At 43.2% G+C, this 21,658-nt stretch overlaps 1 protein-coding gene and 1 pseudogene across 1 annotated transcript in view; both read right to left on the bottom strand.

Annotated features, from left to right (window-relative positions):
* Positions 1 to 21,658, bottom strand: part of LOC124775263 (gustatory receptor for sugar taste 64e-like) — a 155,989-nt gene that overhangs the window by 39,944 nt on the left and 94,387 nt on the right. The window contains 1 exon segment of the mRNA XM_047250102.1: positions 8,234 to 8,376. Coding sequence (XP_047106058.1) covers positions 8,234 to 8,376 — 143 coding nt within the window.
* Positions 18,182 to 18,338, bottom strand: LOC124778126 (annotated as a pseudogene).

Below are 21,658 nucleotides of genomic sequence, written 5' to 3'. Positions count from 1 at the left end.
CTTGACTTGTGCCATCGGGTGGTGGGTTTACGGGTTCCACTTAATACGTCAGGAGTCCACTACACACAGGAAGCTGCTACACGGGTAGCGGGGGCTGTGTGGAAGGGACTGGGCGGTTTTTTAGGTTAGAGGGTCTCAGGAAACCACAGAAAGGGCGTCTGTCCATAAGGGGGCAGGTGAAACACAGTAAGGTAGTTGTAAAAACGATCGTTATTATACTCGTAGTTGTCGTAGCTGTGCTGGGAAAGAACCAGAGCTCCAAGCCCTAATAGAAAGCACTGAAGCTCAAATAGTCATAGGTACAGAAAGCTGGCTAAAGCCGGAAATAAGTTCAGCCGAAATTTTTTCAAACGATCTAACAGTGATCAGAAAGCATAGATTAAGTACAGTTGGTTGGTGGAGTATTTATTGCTGTCAGAAGTAGTTTGCCTTGTAGTGAAATTGGAGTAGATAGTTCCTGCGAAATAGTACGGGTAGAGGTTATACATGACAATCGGACTAAACTATTAATTGGATCGCTTTACCGACCCCCCCCCCCCCCCCCATCCCCCACTCAGAAGATATAGTTGCTGAGCAGTTCAAAGAAAACTTGAGTCTCATTTCAAATAGGTACCCCACTCATACAATTATAGTCGGTGGCGACTTCAATCTACTCTCGATGTGCTGGAAAAATTGTAAATTTAAAGTCGGCGGCAGGCACAAAACGTCATCCGAAATTGTACTGAATGCTTTCTCAGAAAATTATTTTGAACAATTACTTCATGAGCCTACTCGAAGCGTAAATGGTTGCGAAAGCATACTTGACCTCTTAGCAACAAATAATCCTGGACAAATAGGGAGTATCATGACGAATACAGGAATTAGCGATCACAAGGCAGTTGCAGCTGGGCTGAATGCCGTAACACCCACAACCATCAAAAAGAAACGCAAAGTACATCTATTTAAAAAAGCTGATAGAAATGCTCTTAACTCCTTTTCAAGAGACAGTCTCCATTCCTTCCGATCTGATCACGTAAACGTAGAAAAGATGTGGAATGATTTCAAAGAGATAGTATAGACGGCAATTGAGAGATATATACCACATAAATTAATAAGTGATGGTACTGACCCTCTGTGGTACACAAAACGGGCCAGATCGCTGTTGCAGAAGCAACGAAAAAAGCATGCCAAATTTAAAAGAACGCAAAATCCCGAAGATTGGCAGAGTTTTGCAGAAGTTCGAAATACAGCGCGTGTTTCAATGTGAGATGCTTTTAATAATTCCTACACCGAAACTCTGTCTTGGAATCTGGCATAAAATCCAAAGATGTTCTGGTCGCATATAAAGCACACCAGTGGTAAGATGCAATCAATACCTTCACTGCGCGATAACAACGGCGAAGTCACCGATGACAGTGCTACCAAAGCAGAGTTATTAAAGACGGTTTTCCGAAACTCCTTCACCAAAGAAGACGAAGTAAATATTCCCGAATTCCAATCAAGAACAATTGCGATGATGAGAAACATAGAAGTGGGTATCCTCGGTGTAGCAAAGCAGCTTAAATCACTTAATAAAGGCAAGGCTTCCGGTCCGGATGGTATACCAGTCAGGTTCCTTTCAGAGTATGCTGCTGCAACAGCTCCATATTTAGCAATTATATACAACTGCTCGCTCACAGAAAGTTCCGTACCTAAAGACTGGAATGTTGCTCAAGTCACACCAATACCCAAAAAGGGAAATAGGAGTAATCCGCTGAATTACAGGCCCATATCACTAACTTCGTATTGCAGTAGGATTTTGCATCATATACTGTATTCGAACATTATGAAGTACCTCGAAGAAAACGATTTACTGACACATAGCCAGCACGGATTCAGAAAATATCGTTCTTGCGGAACACAACTAGCTCTTTATACTCGTGAAGTAATGAGTGCTATCGACAGGGGATGTCAAATTGACTCCATATTTTTAGATTTTCAGAAGGCTTTCGACACCGTTCCCCACAAGCGTCTTCTAACCAAACTGTGCGCCTATGGAATATCGCCTCAGTTGTGCGACTGGATTCGTAATTTCCTGTCAGAAGGGTCACAGTTCGTAGTAATAGACGGAAAAACATCGAGTAAAACAGAAATATTATCCGTCGTTCCCCAAAAAGTGTTGTAGGCCCTCTATTGTTCCTGATCTATATTAACGACATAGGAGACAATCTGAATAGCCCTTTTAGATGATTTGCAGATGATGCTGTCGTTTACCGTCTTGTAAAGTCATCAGATGACCTAAATGAACTGCAAAATGATTTAGATAAGATATCTGTGTGGTGCGAAAAGTGGCAGTTGACCCTGAATAAAGAAAAGTGTGAAGTTATTCACATGAGTACTGAAAGAAATCCGTCAAATTTCGATTACGCGAAAAGTCACACAAATCTGAAGGCTGTAAATTCGACTAAATACTGAGGGATTACAATTAGAAATAACCTAAATTGGAACGATCACATAGATAATGTTGTGGGCAGAGCAAACAAAAGACTGCGATTCACTGGCAGAACACTTAGAAGGTGCAACAGATCTACTAAAGGGACTGATTACGCTACACTTGTCCGCCCTATTGTATTACTGTGCGATGTGGGATCCGTGTCAGGTGGAACTGACGGGTGATATGGAAAAATTTCAAAAAAGGGCGGCTCGTTTTGTGTTATTCCGAAACAGGGGAGATAGTGCACTGACAAGATATGCAATCATTAAAACAAAGGCGTTTTTAGTTGCGACGGGATCTTCTCATAAAATTTCAATCACCAGTTTTCTCCTACGATTGCGAAAACATTCTGCTGGCACCCACAAACATAGGTAGAAATGATCATCACGATAAAATAAGAGAAATCAGGGCTCGTACAGAAAAATTTAAGTGCTCGCTTTCCCCTCGCCGTTCGAGAGTGGAACGGTAGAGAGACAGTTTGAAGGTGGTTCATTGAACCCTCTGCCAGGCACTTAATTTTGAATAGCAGAGTAATCACGTAGATGTAGATGGAGAGAATCATAACTAGTGATAACACATGGGTCTATGGTTTTGATGTTGAGACCGACGTTCAGTCTTCACAATGGGTCGGGAAATTTTCTCCAAGATCAAGGAAAGCTCTTCAGGTAGGTCAAATGTCAATGACATATTGATATTCTTTGACTTTGAAGGAAACGGTTCATCATGAATTCGTGCCACAGGGACAAACTGTTAATCGCTGGTACTATCAGGACGTTTTGCGACGCCTGCGAGAAAATGTGAGAAGGAAATGGCCTGAAATGTGCTGAGACAATTCATGGCTCTTGCATCACGATAACGCACCCGCACATTCATCCCTGTTGGTGCGTGACTATTGCACAGAAACGAAATCACTGTGCTGCCTCATCCTCCGTGCTCTCCAGACCTGGTCCCCGCATAGTTTTTTTTATTTCCAAAGCTGAAAACCCCATTTAAAGACGAAGATTTGCAACGACAGACGAGTTAAAAGAAAATCCGCAGACGGCGCTTCGCGCGATCCAGCAAGAGGCTTACCAAGACTGCTTGCTGAGAGACGGCGTTGGGAGCAGTGTATCAATGTGGAGGAGAGCATTTCGAAGGAGACCATGCAGAATAAGTAAAAGGTAAGTTCAGAAAAATTTTATGTGGAAATTTTTTGAACAGATCTCTTATTATAAGAGGGATGCTACCTCAGTTTCTCAGACTAGCAAATGGGAAGCTGCTGTACGGAAAACGAAATTGAAACATCGTCGCTATGGTGCTGACGTCAGTACTTTATAAAAAATGAGTGTAGTGTGTGTTGTGTGTGTAGTGACTGGGTGTGCGAAATGAATGAACAGTGTAGCACAAGCCATTTACATCATTAAATAACTTCTTTAGAAAACAGTATTGTACACTAGGGATAAACCGAACGAGGTAGTACTGTTTTAAACGGACTGGCCTTGTATTTGGGAGGGTGGAGGTTCCAGTCTTCATCCGGCCAGTCTAATTCGGGTTTACCATAGTTCCCTAAATTACTTCAGGCATATCCCGGGATGGTTCCTGCTATAAAGACACGATCGACTACTGCCCCATCCTTGTCAAACTAGACCTATGGTCGGCGGGGGTTGGCGAGCGGTTCTAGGCACTTCAGTCTGGAACCGCGCGACCGGTACGGTCGCAGGTTCGAATCCTGCCTCGGGCATGGATGTGTGTGATGTCCTTAGGTTAGTTAGGTTTAAGTAGTTCTAAATTCTAGGGGACTGATGACCACAGATGTTAAGTCCCGCCGGCCGGTGTGGCCGAGCGGTTCTAGGCGCTTCAGTCTGGAACCGCGCGACCGCTACGGTCGCAGGTTCGAATCCTGCCTCGAGCATGGATGTGTGTGATGTCCTTAGGTTAGTTAGGTTTAAGTAGTCCTAAGTTCTAGGGGACTGATGACCTCAGATGTTAAGTCCCATAGTGCTCAGAGCCAGCCTTTGTTAAGTCCCATAACGCTCATAGCCATTTGAACCATTTGAACCTAGACCTATGAGCATTAAAATTTTAAACATGGTTGTGAGACCGCAATCGTACAAGAATAAGATAGATATAAAACAGCCAACCACTCGCAACAAAATGTTACTTTTACCAGGTTTCGACATCAGCTACAGGTGTCTTCATCAGAAAATGCACGATTACCTAAAGAGATTACAATAAATGTTATCACAGAAAAAACTAAAGAATAACGAGCTTTTACACCGAACAGATGTATAAGATGGCTGTTTTCTCTTGTAATAAGTGTCGAACGAATTTAAGAGCAATAATACTCTCATTTTATACTCACATAAAATACTTCATTTCGAAGTTAATATTAAAACCACATAAAACAGTGAAACTGACACAGAGCTAGTAACTGCTAGTACATGGAGCAGCTCGGTATACGCCAAGCCGCTAAGAGCTGCGTGAGGTATCAATCACTGGAGGTGACATCAGACTAGAGCCACACATACCGAAGTTATCACAACATAGGCATGGAAAACGTCACGCTATCTAGCAAAAATCGAAGATACAGCTACCTAACTTTCCAAAAATATTTTAAATGGCATATCAGTATTCATATCAAATATGAATAGCCAGGATTATGCAAAATGAAAAATTATCTAATATTGGGTACATTTTTGTATGAAACGATTATAATGTAGTAAATGAAAAAGAGTGAGGAAAATGATATCTTAGAGTCTACTCCGAGAAAAAAAGGGGCTCAAATTTAGATATAAATTTTTTATAATTTAACTGCAACTGTTCATTAATAATGAAACCGTCGTTAAAAGGTACAATAGTATAAACCTGTTACTTAGAAATGCTTTAAGTTGAACGCCTTTTTTCCTCAGAGTGGACTCTGAGATATCATCTACCTCTCTCTTTTTAATTTATTGTATTGTAATTGTTTCGTACAGAAATGAAAAATGTATCTTAATATTTTCTGTTTCGTTGTCTTACATAATTATTAATTTTCAATAATACTGGCTGTTGATATTTGAGATTAACACTCATATGCTATTTAAAATACGCACATCAAAAACAACGTTGCATCACCTCGGTTCCAAGGTCTGCTGAACACTGACGTTGAATGCGTATATTGCGTCAATGACACAGTCCCTTACATTGTTCATACATGTCACTCAACCCGCACAACCATATATGCGCGGTGCCTGTGCGACGGAATGGGTAAGACAGCCAATCATTTCCAGTCGTAACACCAGGAAGAAAATGCACTATTTGTGTTGTCTAGGAGGTCAATTCCGAAGTCTGATAGATCCGCATTGTTACATTGTGTCAGGAAGGCCTCTCATCGACGGAAGTTTCCAGACGTCTCAGAGTGAACCAAAGCGATGTTGTTCGGACATGGAAGAGGTACAGAGATACAGAAACTGTCGATGACTTGTCTCGCTCAGGCCGCCCAAAGGCTACTACTGCAGCTGATGACCGCTACTTACGGATTTCAGCTCGAAGGAACCCAGAGAGAAACGCAACCATTCTGAATAATAGGTTAAATGCAGCCACAGGACTCAGACTGTACAAAACAGGCTGCATGATGCGCAACCCACGGCGAGGTCCAACTTTGGCACCTAGACTCCATGCAGCGCGGTGCAGATGGGCCAACAACAAACTGAATGGACTCGCAAAATTGGCATCAACTTCTATTCACAGATGAGACTCACATATACCTTCACCCAGACAATCGTCGCAAACGTTTTTGGAGGCAGTCTGGTCAGCCTAACGCCTTAGACACACTGTCCACTGTGCAGCAAGGTGGTGGTTCCCGAATGTCTTGGGTTGACATTGTGTGGGGCCAACGTACGCCACTGGTGGTCGCTGAAGGCAATAAAATGGTTGTACGATACATGGACGACATCCTCCCACGTATACTGCTAGTTAGTTAGCTACGTGTACCATTGATCAATCTCACGGTAACCATTATGATGTGAAATGTGTCAAGTGCATAAGAAATGCTCACAAGAACCAAGATTTTTTAACTTAAAATTTTTATTACCTACCCCATTCCCTTAAATGGCACAAAACTCATATATTATACCCGTTGTTGTTGTTTTTGTTGTTGTGGTCTTCAGTCCTGAGACTGGTTTGATGCAGCTCTCCATGCTGCTCTATCCTGTGCAAGCTTCTTCATCTCCCAGTACCTACTGCAACCTACATCCTTCTGAATCTGCTTAGTGTATTCATCTCTTGGTCTCCCTCTACGATTTTTACCCTCCACGCTGCCCTCCAATACTAAATTAGGGATCCCTCGATGTTTCAGAACATGTCCTACCAACCGATCCCTTCTTCAAAGTCAAGTTGTGCCACAAGCTCCTCTTCTCCCCAATTCTATTCAATACCTCCTCATTAGTTATGTGATCTACCCATCTAATCTTCAGCATTCTTCTGTAGCACCACATTTCGAAATCTTCTATTCTCTTCTTGTCTAAACTATTTATCGTCCATGTTTCACTTCCATACATGGCTACACTCCATAAAAATACTTTCAGAAACGTCTTCCTGACATTTAAATCTATACTCAATGTTAACAAATTTTTCTTCTTCAGAAACGCTTTCCTTGCCAATGCTAATCTACATTTTATATCCTCTCTACTTCGACCATCGTCAGTTATTTTGCTCCCCAAATAGCAAAACTCCTTTCCTACTTTAAGTGTCTCATTTCCTAATCCAATTCCCTCAGCATTACCCGACTTAATTCGACTACATTCCATTATCCTCGTTTTGCTTTTGTTGATGTTCATCTTATATCCTCCTTTTAAGAAACTGTCCATTCCGTTCAACTGCTCTTCCAAGTCTTTTGCTGTCTCTGACAGAATTACAATGTCATCGGCGAACCTTAAAGTTTTTATTTCTTCTCCATGGATTTTAATACCCATTCCGAATTTTTCTTTTGTTTCCTTTACTGCTTGCTCAATATACAGATTGAACAACGTCGGGGATAGGCTACAACCTTGTCTCACTCCCTTTCCAACCACTGCTTCCCTTTCATACCCCTCGACTCTTATAACTGCCATCTGGTTTCTGTACAAATTGTAAATAGCCTTTCGCTCCCCGTTTTTTAACCCTGCCATCTTCAGAATTTGAAAGAGAGTATTTCAATCAACATTGTCAAAAGCTTTCTCTAGGTCTACAAATACTAGAAACGTAGGTTTGCCTTTCCTTAATCTTTCTTCTAAGATAAGTCGTAGGGTCAGTATTGCCTCACGTGTTCCAATATTTCTGCGGAATCCAAACTGATCTTCCCCCAGGTCGCCTTTTATCAGTTTTTCCATTCGTCTGTAAAGAATTCGCGTTAGTATTTTGCAGCCGTGACTTAATAAACTGATAGTTCGGTAATTTTCACATCTGTCAACACCTTCTTGAAGTCTGAGGGTATTTCGCCTGTCTCATACATCTTGCTCATCAGATGGTAGAATTTTGTCAGGCCTGGCTCTCCCAAGGCTGTCAGTAGTTCTAATGGAATGTTGTCTACTCCCGGGGCTTTGTTTCGACTGAGGTCTTTCAGTGCTGTAAAAGTGAGTGTGTAAGTGATTTCCATATGAATAAATCTACTGTACCACTTCTACTACAATTAGTTCGTTCTTTGGTCACAGCTGTCATGGAAACTATTGCGAACGCGATTAAAATCGTAACACTCAAAGCATACGTCAAGTCATCAAAGGCTGTTTTTTTGCTGTAGACTTTTAGGTCAGTAGCTTTGATGGTAGGAGTGTTGCACTGCCTCACCTCGACGCAGTAGCTGTCCGATGGCACCTGGAAGAGTACGGGCAGCGGGCCTTTGCTCTGGTCGTTGACCCTGGCCGCCAGGAAGAGCACGGCGATGGTGCGGCCGAGCAGCACGGCGAACGACACGTAGAAGTAGACGGCGCCCCAGTGCCGCATCGGCCTGCGCAACAGGCCACCATCACTATACTGGGACTGCACAAGCGTGGACTTGACAATGGGAGACAAGCACAATGCGACATAAACTCACCGGACAAAAGATTAGTCACCCTTGGAGAAATCATTACAAGTATCATTTAGTACCACCTCTGGAACTGCCAACGGCCTGGATTCGGTAAAGTAATGAGTCCACAGGGTTGTGCAGGTACGACGCATCCAGGTTAAACCACTGCCAGCACAGTGGCCGAGCGGTTCTAGGCGCTTCAGTCTTGACTTGGACTTGGATGTGTGTGCTGTCCTTAGGTTAGTTAGGCTTAAGTAGTTCTAAGTTCTAGGGGACTGATGACCACTGATGTTAAGTCCCATAGTGCTCAGAGCCATTTGAACCATTTGTTAAACCACTCGCTGAAGATTTGACCGCGCAGTTTGTAATGGTACTTGAATTACGTAACCATTATGGTACCTCACCTGAACCTCTCGATACCAGTAATATTCTACTGTATTTCTGTTAACTACTTAACATATTTCTGAGACAACATTCAGATTTGATTTCACTTTTGATACATCGATATGTTTATATTGCAATGGTATTATTCTTACGCGTATTCTTTCTTTTGTCACTATGATCTTTGACGTACTTGTAACTCTGATTTTTGGGGGCGTAAGCGATTACTTAGTTGTTGAGCTGTTAGAGAGTCGGACCTTGGAAAAGTCAAGTCTTGGACGTCATGTTGGAATGACGCATATTATAGTTGGCTTATAAAATGTGAGGAAGATGTTTTCAAGTATGTTTTGTATTGTGAAGTGATGTTTTGTGTTTACGTGAAATTGCAATTAAAAGAAAGTGTGACTTAAATTCGGAGTGCTGATTATTTTTTTTACATCACCATTGTACTAACTTTGAAAGGTTTAATTATGAAGCGCATCTACAAAACTTTTGAATATAGCAGAATAAAACCTAGGCCTCTTTGCATCCGAGCTTGGAATCATAACCACCTAGATTTTCAACGATTGAGCCATGATAATACGAGACCAGCGTGGGAAACACAAAAAGATGAGTGCCTAGTTTTTTCATTATTACATGAAATGACTATTAACTGTGCTCTAATGACACCTGCCACATAATGTCACTTTTGTTGCCCGAAAATGCAGTATTTAGCAGCGTGAGCAACACTACAATCGTTATTAAATTCTGACCTTTGTTGTGGTAGGGTTGTTAGAAGTTCCACCAAACTGCAGGGATGCTGACTTCGGAGTTTTACCCGCTGTTCCAACATGTCCCACAGGTTTTCTATGGGGTTCAAAGTCAGGCGATTCTGCAGGCCAGTCAGATGTAATAGGATGTGGAAGTGCTCAGAAAACCAGTGACATATTCTTACACCCAATGAACTTTGCTGTTGTTTTTGTGTGACTGTGTGAGCGATGGCGTCTGGTGAGGTGCTCCAGTCCCAATGTTCAGTGCATACAGTTCCCGTTGCAACGTTCTCTCACTACTAGGTTGTGATGGGCCTTCTTTCACTGCCTGCAGCAATGTCTGTCGGGTTTGGAAGCGATTTTGATTCACAAGCAGCGAAACACGGCTCCGGTCCCTCTGAGTCAGGATCTTTTTCCGACCACGAGTCTGACTTCGTGTTTCCTGGTCACGTGTATTCACCACTGCTTGTAGACACGTCGGACAATCCGCCGCAGAACACCAATAAATCCAGCATCTTCACACACCGTATGTCTATGATAACGGCTAAACGCGACTGCCCCTTTTTGCTACTCTGTTACGTCGTAACAGTTATCCACATTTACGTTCAACGCTTGAAACATAAATATCTCGCTGGTCGCTACTGCCTTATGGTCACGTTGAGGCACTGCGCGCGTGGTTGAGCACGTGACCCAGTGGCTGCACCATTTGTAAACGCTTAACGGTTTTCACCTACGTGTGAACACTAGAGTGACTAATGTTTTGTCCGATGAGGTTACATGATCATACTAATACACAAACCACAGTATCCAAGACATGACACGTCTCTTAATTAGTGGTGGGTGTCAGGTGGTGTCTTCGTGGGAACAGCGTTCTTCGTAACACTGTCCCATTCATTGCGCAAGATGGGAAATTTCTTCCCCCAAGTTCTGTTCCAGTGTCAATGCACAGCTGTTCTCGACTGCAAGGTTATTTTCTTAGCTGTGGTCCTGTTCGTGGCGGTGTGTTCATGCATTCCTCCGCCCTCAGATCTGTTAAACCGAGCTAGTTACAAGGGGGGGGGGGGGGTCTATAGCGTAACGTCGACGCCGGAACAACGTAAAGCTTGGCATTTTCAAATATACAAATCACTGCAAAAAGATAAAACAGGCTGTTCCTTTTCTCTCTTTTCTCTTTTGTCATCGGTGTTCTGACTAGTTTGATACGGCCTGCCACGAATTACTCTCTTGCCTCAACCTCTTCGTCTCACAGTAGCACTTATACCCAATATCCTCTACTAGTTGTTGGATATATTCCAATATCTGTCTTGTCCTACAGTTTTTACCCTCTTTTGCTTACTGAAGAGCCATGGTCATTATTCCTGGACACCTTAACACATGACCCTCCATCCTCCCTTCTTTTTTCAACGTTTTCTGTATCACACTCTCTTCGCTGATACATTTCCTATCTTATCAGTCCATCACATCTCAAACACGTCGACTCTCCTCTTACCCGGTATTTCCACAGGCCAAGACTCACATACAACTCTGTGCTTCAAACGTATATTCTTCATATTATTATAAAAGGTGATGTTTGATACAATTAGACTTGTTACAGGAATGTCCATTTTGCCAGTGCTAGACTGGTTGTTATGAACTCTGTGCTTCTTCTGTCATGTTATTATGCTTCCAAGGCAGCAGAATTCCTTGAGTTAGTCTACTCGTTCCTGCTGCTTCTCATTACTTTCATCTTTCTCTGGTTTGTTCTCAATCCATCTTCTGTACTCATTAGACTGTTCAGTCTACTCAACAGGTCTTCTACACTTTCACTAAGGATAGCAATGTCATCAGCAAATCTTATCACTGATGTTCTTTGTCCTTGAACTTTCATCCTACTTCTGAGTCTTTCTTTCATTTACGGTAAGGTTTCTTCGATATATACATTGAAAGTCGAAGTAGTGGCTTAAAGCGGGTTCTGGTGTACTTTTGATGTCAAATAGATATGTTAATTAATTAAATTGATCAATTAGACCAACTCTCCCTCTCCACCACCCCTTAACCTGTTGTTCCGCTAAGTGGTTTAAGACACCATGGGGATTGATTTATGAACCACTGGGGATAATCTGATCTTCCGAGAAACCTTCAGCCTTCCTCTTCCACCTCCTTGTCCCCCTCCCCTCTGGCAAAAAGGACACTTTTCTTTGTCACCTTTCTCCAGTTCAGTTCTGAGCCTCCTTTCCTCCTCCTGGAAATGCCGAGACAGCATGTATCATATTTATCGGTTAACTTCCCCTTGATATACAGTGTGTACAAAAAAATGTGTGGAATACTTTGAGGGGTGGTAGTACTCACCGAAACTAGAAAAATAAGTTCAATAAACATGGGTCCAGAAACACATATTTTCCAAGATAAACAAGTGTTTGTTGGAAGGGCTGTGCGATGCTTCATTGCGGATATTAACACAGTCGTTGCTTTAGCGCTCCATCAAGTGTCCGGCAGTACTCCACCTTTCATTAGGTTGTCTGCAGTCAGTTGTGGGTTGAGTCGTGTTATAAGCTACATTAGTTCTCGTCATGTTTGTGTGCCTTATTGTGTAGTACTGTCAAAAAATGTTCAGATGTGTGTGAAATCTTATGGGACTTAACTGCTAAGGTCATCAGTCCCTAAGCTTACACATTACTTAACCTAAATTATCCTAAGGACAAACACACACACCCATGCCCGAGGGAGGACTCGAACCTCTGCCGGGGCCATAGTACTGTCAATCCTTGGTATGTGTCGTGGTGTTTTATCTTCTTCCGAATGTGGATCCACTCACGTTTTTACTGTTATTGCTCTGGTTGTATGTACAAATGGTGTAGTACATTTATATTTTCTCTCTTTCACCACTCGGAAGCCTGTTACTCAACAAGTGAAATAGCGGGTATGATGGTCTGTTATGGTTTAGCAAATGGACATAGCCTGTGCCATCTACACTGAAAAATATCCATAGCACAGAGTGCCCTCTGATCACCGCTGATTCTCAATCAATGTATGGGCAGGCATAGTTGTCAATAGATTAACTGAGGTGTATTATCTGGACTTCCGTCATTAATGTATTGCCTATCTTGCTGGAGGCTGTTGCCATTGCAGCAACCAGTGCAAATGTGGTTCATGCATGATGGCGCACCAACACACTTGCGTCACAATATGCATGAACATCTGAGGCAAACATTTCAGGACTTCTGTATTGGTTGTGGGGGGGTTAGGGAGCTGGCACACTTTGGCCTGCTCGTTCCCCAGACCTCAATTCCCTAGACTTTTAGTTGTTGGGACATTTGAAGGAATTGGTCTACACTACACCAATCAGTGCTGTGTGGACACTGCACGGTCACATCTTCAATGTATGTCAACAGGTACAACAACAGCCAGATATACTTCAAAGGTTGCATCATTCATTACATCAGAGAGCAGAGGGGTGCATTCTCATGAATGGACATCACGTTGAACACCTCCTGTAAATACATGTTTATCGCAGAAAGTATGCATTTCCAGACCCATGTCTACTGGAGTTGTTTTTCTTGTTTCAATGAGTGCTACCAACTCTCAAAGTATTCGACACTTTTTTTTTGAACATCCTGTATATGTCAGTTTGCTGTACAGCTTCCCCCACTCTATTTGAATAAGCCCCATCTTAATACCTCACTATACATTCTAAATTTCCACTATAACCCTAAGGTCGTTGTCAGCTTCTATCCAAACATTAACACACATAGACGCATTTGTGGTTAAATTATGTGTACTGGTGAACAGTAACATCGTTTCGACAGCGCGACACTACATAGTAGCTGTCTACCAATCCTGCAAGACCACGTCTGTTCGTGTGACAAGACTGACCATTGACACAAAAGCATCATGTGGATGCTGCTAGTATTGTATAGGTTGGCATATTCCATTCGAATATGTGACAGAAGAAAAAGTCTCTGGAAAAGTCAACGTATTTTCCCCAGAAACATACAGGGTAAATTAGGGTATGTCTGGAAGTATGTAGGCAATTTTTTACTCGATCAGCGTGTAAGTCAGGGATAGATGTTAATCGATAATATTGGTGCGATGTACCGTCCACCATGCACTGTACAGCCGCTTGCAGTGTATTTATTTTAGATGTGGGATGTTTGTAGATGATGGATTTCTCTGCAAGCAGGCGGGAAAACCTGTGGTGGAGTTGGTAGTTGTCTTGAACTTAACTAAATCTATTGAACATTAATAAGAGTAGAAGTCCTGTGCACTGTCCCTCGGAAGTGTTAACTGCCATAAAATGTCTATCAATACGCATCTCGAGTGAGCTGAAGTACAATGCATATGTTGGGTTCAGATTAATTTGCTGGAATCTTAAGGAAGGCAACCCAAGCACTAAGGACTGTTAAGCCGTGAGCTCAAATTCAGCTACATGGATTTTTAAGGGGGCTGTGATCTGCCCACTAAGACGTGATGGTGTAGGAGGCAAGTGACCACAAATCCCGTCTATATGTCACCCAGAGACTATTGCACTAAAATTTGGATCGAGGTGTAAGAGGTACTAAGAAGACTGCTGTTGCTAGAGGAAACACTGACATTAATCTGGTCTGGCTTTTAGTTGTTGGTTAATTGGATCTCGATGTACGATAGTTAGATGAGTATGGGGTTTCCTTCTAAATAAATAACTAGCACTACGTATATGCATACCACCCGTGTGGATATACTCTGTGGCCGAGCGGTTCTAGACGCTTTAGTCCGGAACCGCGCTGCTGCTACGGTTGCAGTTTCGAATCCTGCCTCGGGCATGGATGTGTGTGATGTCCTTAGGTTAGTTAGGTTTAAGTAGTTCTAAGTCTAGGTGACTGATGAGCTCAGATGTTAAGCCCCATAGTGCTTAGAGCCATTTGAACCATTTGATACACTCTGCTCTAGACGGAATACGGTATCATGGTCTCCTACTATCAACCAGCACGTGAGCAATGCTGTGATTAAGTCCTGAATCTCCCGCTACTCTTTCAGTAGCTATGAATTATGCGGTGGAGATGTGAGGCTGCTGCACCAATGTAAATGATTCAGTGGATAGTGTATTGGAAACTCTGTGATACTGTTATATTCGTACTTCAAAAATGGTTCAAATGGCTCTGAGCACTATGCGACTTAACTTCTGAGGTCATCAGTCGCCTAGAACTTAGAACTAATTAAACCTAACCAACCTAAGGACATCACACACATCCATTCCCGAGGCAGGACTCGAACCTGCGACCGTAGCGGTCACGCGGTTCCGGACTGAAGCGCCTTTAACCGCACGGCCACACCTGCCGGCTATATTCGTACTATGAAGGAATTCTCCATTCGAAAAAAGGTGACATATTTCTCACGAAACACTAAGCTGTCAATGAGGACTCTGTCACCATTGCTCTGTCGTATTTCTAGCGTAGTAAACGTAGAAATACTATAAAGGAGATTAAGATACTTACAGGGAGATATTTATAGACAATAATTCGATGATGTTGAGTTGTAGCTGCTATGCTTCTGAATTTCTTTGTGCATTTCACGTATAATCTGCATGGCTGTGAATTTCATTAGCGCGCTATTTTTCTCATCGTGATAGCTCTCTACCTAGTCAGTGACCTGTGGAGGTCTTCTAACTAATGGCACAGTGGTACCAGAACGTGATGGGATGTGTGACTTGGCGGGCAACTCTTACTCAGGTGGATTCAAATGCTATACACAGAAGACTGGAAGATTCGTGCGAATATAGCAAGTAAGCGAAATTTTGATGAAAAGGGAGTTGGAAGGCGAGCTCTATACCGCTTCTTTTAAGTGTTATGGGCAAACACATTACAGCCTCCCGCATACATCTCATGAAGTGACTGCAGTGAGAAATTAGGGGCTAATACGAAGGTTTTTACTAAGAGACAATCAGCAGCAGAAATAAATAAGAGACAGCATTCTTCTGTGCGTTTTGCATGTCGATAAACGGATAGACTGACATCTTAATAAAAAATGGTTCAAATGGCTCTGAGCACTAATGAACTTAACTTCTAAGGTCATCAGTCCCCTAGAACTGAGGACTACTTAAACCTAACTAACCTAAGGACATCACACACATCCATGCCCGAGGCAGGATTCGAACCTGCGACCGTAGCGGTCGCGCGGTTCCAGACTGTAGCTCCTAGAACCGCTCGGCCACCCCGGCCGGCTGACAGGTAAACTAAATTTACATCTATATCTATATGCATACTTTGCAAACCATCAAAGGGTGCTTGGCGGCGGGTACCCCGTACCACTACTAGTTATTTGCTTTCCTACTCCACTCGTAAATAAAGCGAGGAAAAAAAAAAAGATTATTTACATTCCTCCATATGAGCGTTAATTTCTCGCATCTTATGTTCATGTGAGTCGTATGTTGCCAGCAGTCAGCTTCAAATGCCGGTTCCCAATAGTGTTGTGGAAAGTGTATTCCGATTCCAGGAAAGAAATTATTCACCATGCAAAGGAGCTCTGATGTTCAATGTAACTAATTAGTCAATCAGTTTGATATCAATGACGTGGCGCTGGGCGGTTGGAAGCGAAGGTGAGAGTGCCACGGATATGATTCGCGAGTTGGACTGATAATCAGGAGGATTTTTTTTTTTTTTTTTTTTTTGTGGCGAGATCTTTTAACGAAATTTTAGTCTCCCACCTACTCAGGGAGAGATGGCCACCGTAATAAAATCAGCTATGTTGCAGAATTTATGAAGTATTCGTTGTTGTTGTGGTCTTCAGTCCTGAGACTGGTTTGATGCAGCTCTCCATGCTACCCTATCCTGTGCAAGCTTCTTCATCTCCCAGTACTTACTGGAACCTACATTCTTCTGAATCTGCTTAGTGTATTCATCTCTTGGTCTCCCTCTACGATTTTTACCCTCCACGCTGCCCTCCAATGCTAAATTTGTGATCCCTTGATGCCTCAGGACATGTCCTACCAACCGATCCCTTCTTCTAGTCAAGTAGTGCCACAAACTCCTCTTCTCCCCAATCCTATTCAATACTTCCTCATTAGTTATGTGATCTACCCATCTAATATTCAGCATTCTTCTGTAGCACCACTTTTCGAAAGCTTCTATTCTCTTCCTATCCAAACTATTTATCGTCCATGTTTCACTTCCATGCATGGCTACACTCCATACAAATACTTCCAGAAACGACTTTCTGACACTTAAATCTATACTCGATGATAACAAATTTCTCTTCTTCAGAAACGCTTTCCTTGCCATTGCCAGTCTACATTTTATATCTTCTCTACTTCGACCATCATCAGTTATTTTGCTCCCCAAATAGCAAAACTCCTTTACTACTTTAAGTGTCTCATTTCCTAATCTAATTCACTCAGCATCACCCGACTTAATTCGACTACATTCCATCATCCTCGTTTTGCTTTTGTTGATGTTCATCTTATTTCCACCTTTCAAGACACTGTCCATTCCGTTCAACTGCTCTTCCAAGTCCTTTGCTGTCTCTGATAGAATTACAATGTCATCGGCGAACCTCAAAGTTTTTATTTCTTCTCCATGGATTTTAATTCCTATTCCGAATTTTTCTTTTGTTTCCTTCACTTCTTGCTCAATATACAGATTGAATAACATCGGGAGAGGCTACAACCCTGTCTTACTCCCTTCCCAACCACTGCTTCCCTTTCATGTCCCTCGACTCTTATAACTGCCATCTGGTTTCTGTACAAGTTGCAAATAGCCTCTCGCTCCCTGTATTTTAACCCTGGCACCTTTAGAATTTGAAAGAGAGTATTCCAGTCAACATTGTCAAAAGCTTTCCCTAAGTCTACAAATGGTAGAAACGTAGGTTTGCCTTTCCTTAATATTCCTTCTAAGATAAGTCGTAAGGTCAGTATTGCCTCACGTGTTCCGATATTTCTACGGAATCCAAACTGATCTTCCCCGAGGTCGGTTTCTACCAGTTTTTCCATTCGTCTGTAAAAAATTCGTGTTAGTATCTTGCAGCTGTGACTTATTAAACTGATAGTTCGGTAATTTTCACATCTGTCAACACCTGCTTTCTTTGGGATTGGAATTATTATATTCTTCTTGAAGTCTGAGGGTATTTCACCTGTCTCATACACCTTGCTCACCAGATGGTAGAGTTTTTTCAGGAATGGCTCTCCCAAGGCCATGGAATGTTGTCTACTCCCGGGGCATTGTTTCGACTCAGGTCTTTCAGTGCTCTGTCAACCTCTTCACGCAGTATCGCATCTCCCATTTCATCTTCATCTACATCCTCTTCCATTTCCATAATATTGTCCTCAAGTACATCGCCCTTGTATATACCCTCTATATACTCCTTCCACCTTTCTGCTTTAACTTCTTTGCTTAGAACTGGGTTTCCATCTGAGCTCTTGATGTTCATAGAATTGGTTCTCTTTTCTCCAAAGGTCTCTCTAATATTCCTGTAGGCAGTATCTATCTTACCCCTAGTGAGATAGGCCTCTACATCCTTACATTTGTCCTCTAGCCATCCCTGCTTAGCCATTTTGCACTTCGTATTCGTAGTATTAACTTACAACTCCTCTGTGCTGCTGTTTGGCTACCTTAAAAGACTTCGTAGATGATGAGGCATTTGGCTACGTTAAGAGAGTTCGAAAGTGACAGAGCTAGAGCATGCTCTTAGGACTCCATCATGAGCCAAAAATGAGTTTAACATTGTAGTCTTGTGATGGAGGACGTAACAGGTATTAAGCTGATAAGAACAGATTTTTTTGCTGGATGAGAAAATACTTCGAAAAAATATAGCCTATGTCATAATCTAGTGCAGGATTTTCACACTAAGAATGTTCTGGGCTAATCACAAGCGCCGGAACGAAGAAGAAGAACGCAAGACCAGAGAAGCGGAAAGGATACACGGAGTATTAGTGCAGTCTAGTAGAAAGTGCTGCGAGAACAGTTGTTAGTGATCCACAAACTGTGTGACACACTTGCCTGAACACTGCGTATATCACAGGACTCTGATTTATATTGCATGTCGCCCATTGCTTGCGACACTTGTCCTAAATCCAAAGTTAAGTATTGTCAGTCTGTTTTATTGAAATAAAACTACTAAAGCTATTTCCTTGAATTGTTGTATAGCATTCCGAGAACGCAGCATCCCTTAGGCTCCCTATACGGGACGAGTGGGCAAGACCCAACAAAGAACAATACTTTAACGATGTGAAGGCCTTTGTACGCTCTGATTTCTTCTCTTTCCGAAAATAACTACACTACTGGCCATTACAATTGCTACACCAAGAAGAAATGCAGATGATAAACGGGTATTCATTAGACAAATATATTATACTAGAACTGACATGTGATTACATTTTCACGCAGTTTGGGTGCATAGATCCTGAGAAATCAGTACCCAGAACAACCACCTCTGGCCGTAATAACGGCCTTGATACGCCTGGACATTGAGTCAAACAGAGCTGGATGGCGCGTACAGGTACAGCTGCCCATGCAGTTTTCAGTTGGTGAGAGATCTGGCGAATGTGCTGGCCAGGGCAGCAGTGGAACATTTTATGTATCCAGAGAGGCCCGTACAGGACCTGAGACATGCGGTCGCGCATTATCCTGCTGAAATGTAGGGTTTCGCAGGGATCGAATGAAGGGTAGAGCCACGGGTCGTAACACGTCTGAAATGTAACGGCCACTGTACAAAGTGCCGTCAATGCGAACAAGAGGTGACCGAGACGTGTAACCAATGGCATCCCATACCATCACGCCAGGTGATACGCCAGTATGGCGATGACAAATGCACGCTTCCAATGTGCGTTGACCGTGATGTCGCCAAACACGGATGCGACCATCATGATGCTGTAAACAGAACCTGGATTCATCGGAAAAAATGACGTTTTGCCATTCGTGCACCCAGGTTCGTCGTTGAGTACACCATCGCAGGTGCTCCTGTCTGTGATGCAGCGTCAAGGGTAACTGCAGCCATGGTCTCCGAGCTGATAGTCCATGCTGCTGCAAACGTCGTCGAACCGTTCGTGCAGATGGTTGTTGTCTTGCAAACGTCCCCATTTGTTGACTCAGGGATCGAAACGTGGCTACACGATCCGTTACAGCCATGCGGTTAAGATGCCTGTCATCTCGACTGCTAGTCATACGATGCCGTTGGGATCCAGAACGGCGTTCCGTATTACCCTCCTGAACCCACCGATTCCATATTCTGCTAACAATCTTTGGATCTCGACCAACGCGAGCGGCAATGTCGCGATACGATGAACCGCAATCGCGATAGGCTACAATCCGACCTTTATCAAAGTCGGAAACGTGATGGTACGCATTTCTCCTCCTTACACGAAGCATCACAACAACGTTTCACCAGGTAACGCCGGTCAACTGGTGTTTGTGTATGAGAAATCGGTTGGAAACTTTCCTCATGTCAGCACGTTGTGGGTATCACCACCGGCGCCAACCTTGTGTGAATGCTGTGAAAAGCTAATCATTTGCATATGACAGCATCTTCTTCCTGTCGGTTAAATTTCGCGTCTGTAGCACGTCATCTTCGTGGTGTAGTAATTTTAATGGCCAGTAGTGTAGTATAAAAGGTTTGACTCCGCATTTTGCACGAGAAATTAGAGGTTAAAGTGGATTTTTTTAAACTGGGGAGATTCTATGTTAGGGGTGGGATTGCAATTAGAACTGTACGTTCAAGCCGCACTTGCCTGTCTTGCAGTGCGCCACGGCCAGTGTAAAACTGGTCATGAGGCTTCGGCCGACCGGAAGCCGTGGCTTACCGCAGCCTCGCATGACCGACGGGTACAAAGAAATGCTCCGGCTAGTCGGCTCTTGCCCGCAGTTGTGGGGGCAGTTCCCGATGGCGGTGCTTGCGGCACCATCTGGACGGCTGAATAGCGAACTAAACAGTACACTGGAGAGCGGCGTCAGAAGCACACACATGTGTTATGTGTATTCTTTGATTTTTATGTGGAAATTTGATAAGATTCAAGATGGCGAGTGTTTGCGCTGGTCGATTATTCAACCCATGTAAACTGATTGGTCGTCGGCTGGCCGGCTAAGGTGACGACCCTCTGGCCTCTGAGTTATGGTACAGCTGGTGTGTGGATACTGGGAGACGGGGGCACAACTGCCGGCGTGACTGACGCATGTGCGGGACTCTAGTATTCTCCCAGCTGGCACGGCCATGGGTCCCGGCACTCCTGCAGTCGGCAGATGGAGCATGCTTCGCGAGCACAACTGTGTATGATCGGAAGGTTTTTTGTGGCCAAATATGTTTAGCATAAGGTAGAAACGTTGTGGTGGCGGTGAATCGACCAGCCTGTGGAGGAGAGTCCTTGTGTTCTCAATCGTCAGAGCATAAACAACCTCGGACAAATTCAGTGCTATGCTCTATTTGTGGCGGAAATGTAATTACTTGATTTGCAAAATGTATGTGTGTGATTCTCAAATGTGAAGAGCTTATGTACGTTTTATTACGAAGAAGAATCATTGTAAGAAGGTGGTGAGTGTTTTACGCTATATATTTGACTCCCATAAAGTGTTGAGTAATTAACATGAATAGTGTAGTGCAAAAGGACTATTTCCCGCCATTTTCAACATCGTAATTGTGCCAGGTCCCCCTTTGTCCTGTGACGTCATAAAAGAGGGCTATGATTCCTGCCCAACTACAGAGTACCACAGTCCATTATTTCCCACAACTTTAATTAATTTAATTTATTAATGTTGAAATAAATAAACATATTCCCCTAATTTACCACCCATTTTGTGTTCATGAGATCCTCCCAGTCCAGCAGCTCAATGAAGACTGAGCGTTTCCCACCAGTTCACAAGGAGGGAGAGGAGGTGGCAAACAGGAACTAACCGCCTGAGAGAGAGAGAGAGAGAGAGAGAGAGAGAGAGAGAGAGAAACAGCTGGGAAGCAAGTCTGGAATTTCCTGGCCAAAGAAATGCCACCACCTGATGCTTTGTTCAGGGCTGTGAGAACAAAAGGGGATCAGGCAGGTAGGCACATGTGTCTGCTCAGACTGGTATCAATGGCCACAACTCCCAGTAATGGGCTGTGCGGCCTCAGGCAGCATATTCTCTCCAGTGGGCTGTATGGTCCCTG

The sequence above is a fragment of the Schistocerca piceifrons genome, chromosome 2, assembly GCF_021461385.2.
Source record: "Schistocerca piceifrons isolate TAMUIC-IGC-003096 chromosome 2, iqSchPice1.1, whole genome shotgun sequence".
NCBI lineage: Eukaryota > Metazoa > Arthropoda > Insecta > Orthoptera > Acrididae > Schistocerca > Schistocerca piceifrons.
Note: the sequence above shows the minus strand (reverse complement) of the source record. Positions and strands in the feature narration are given on the sequence as shown.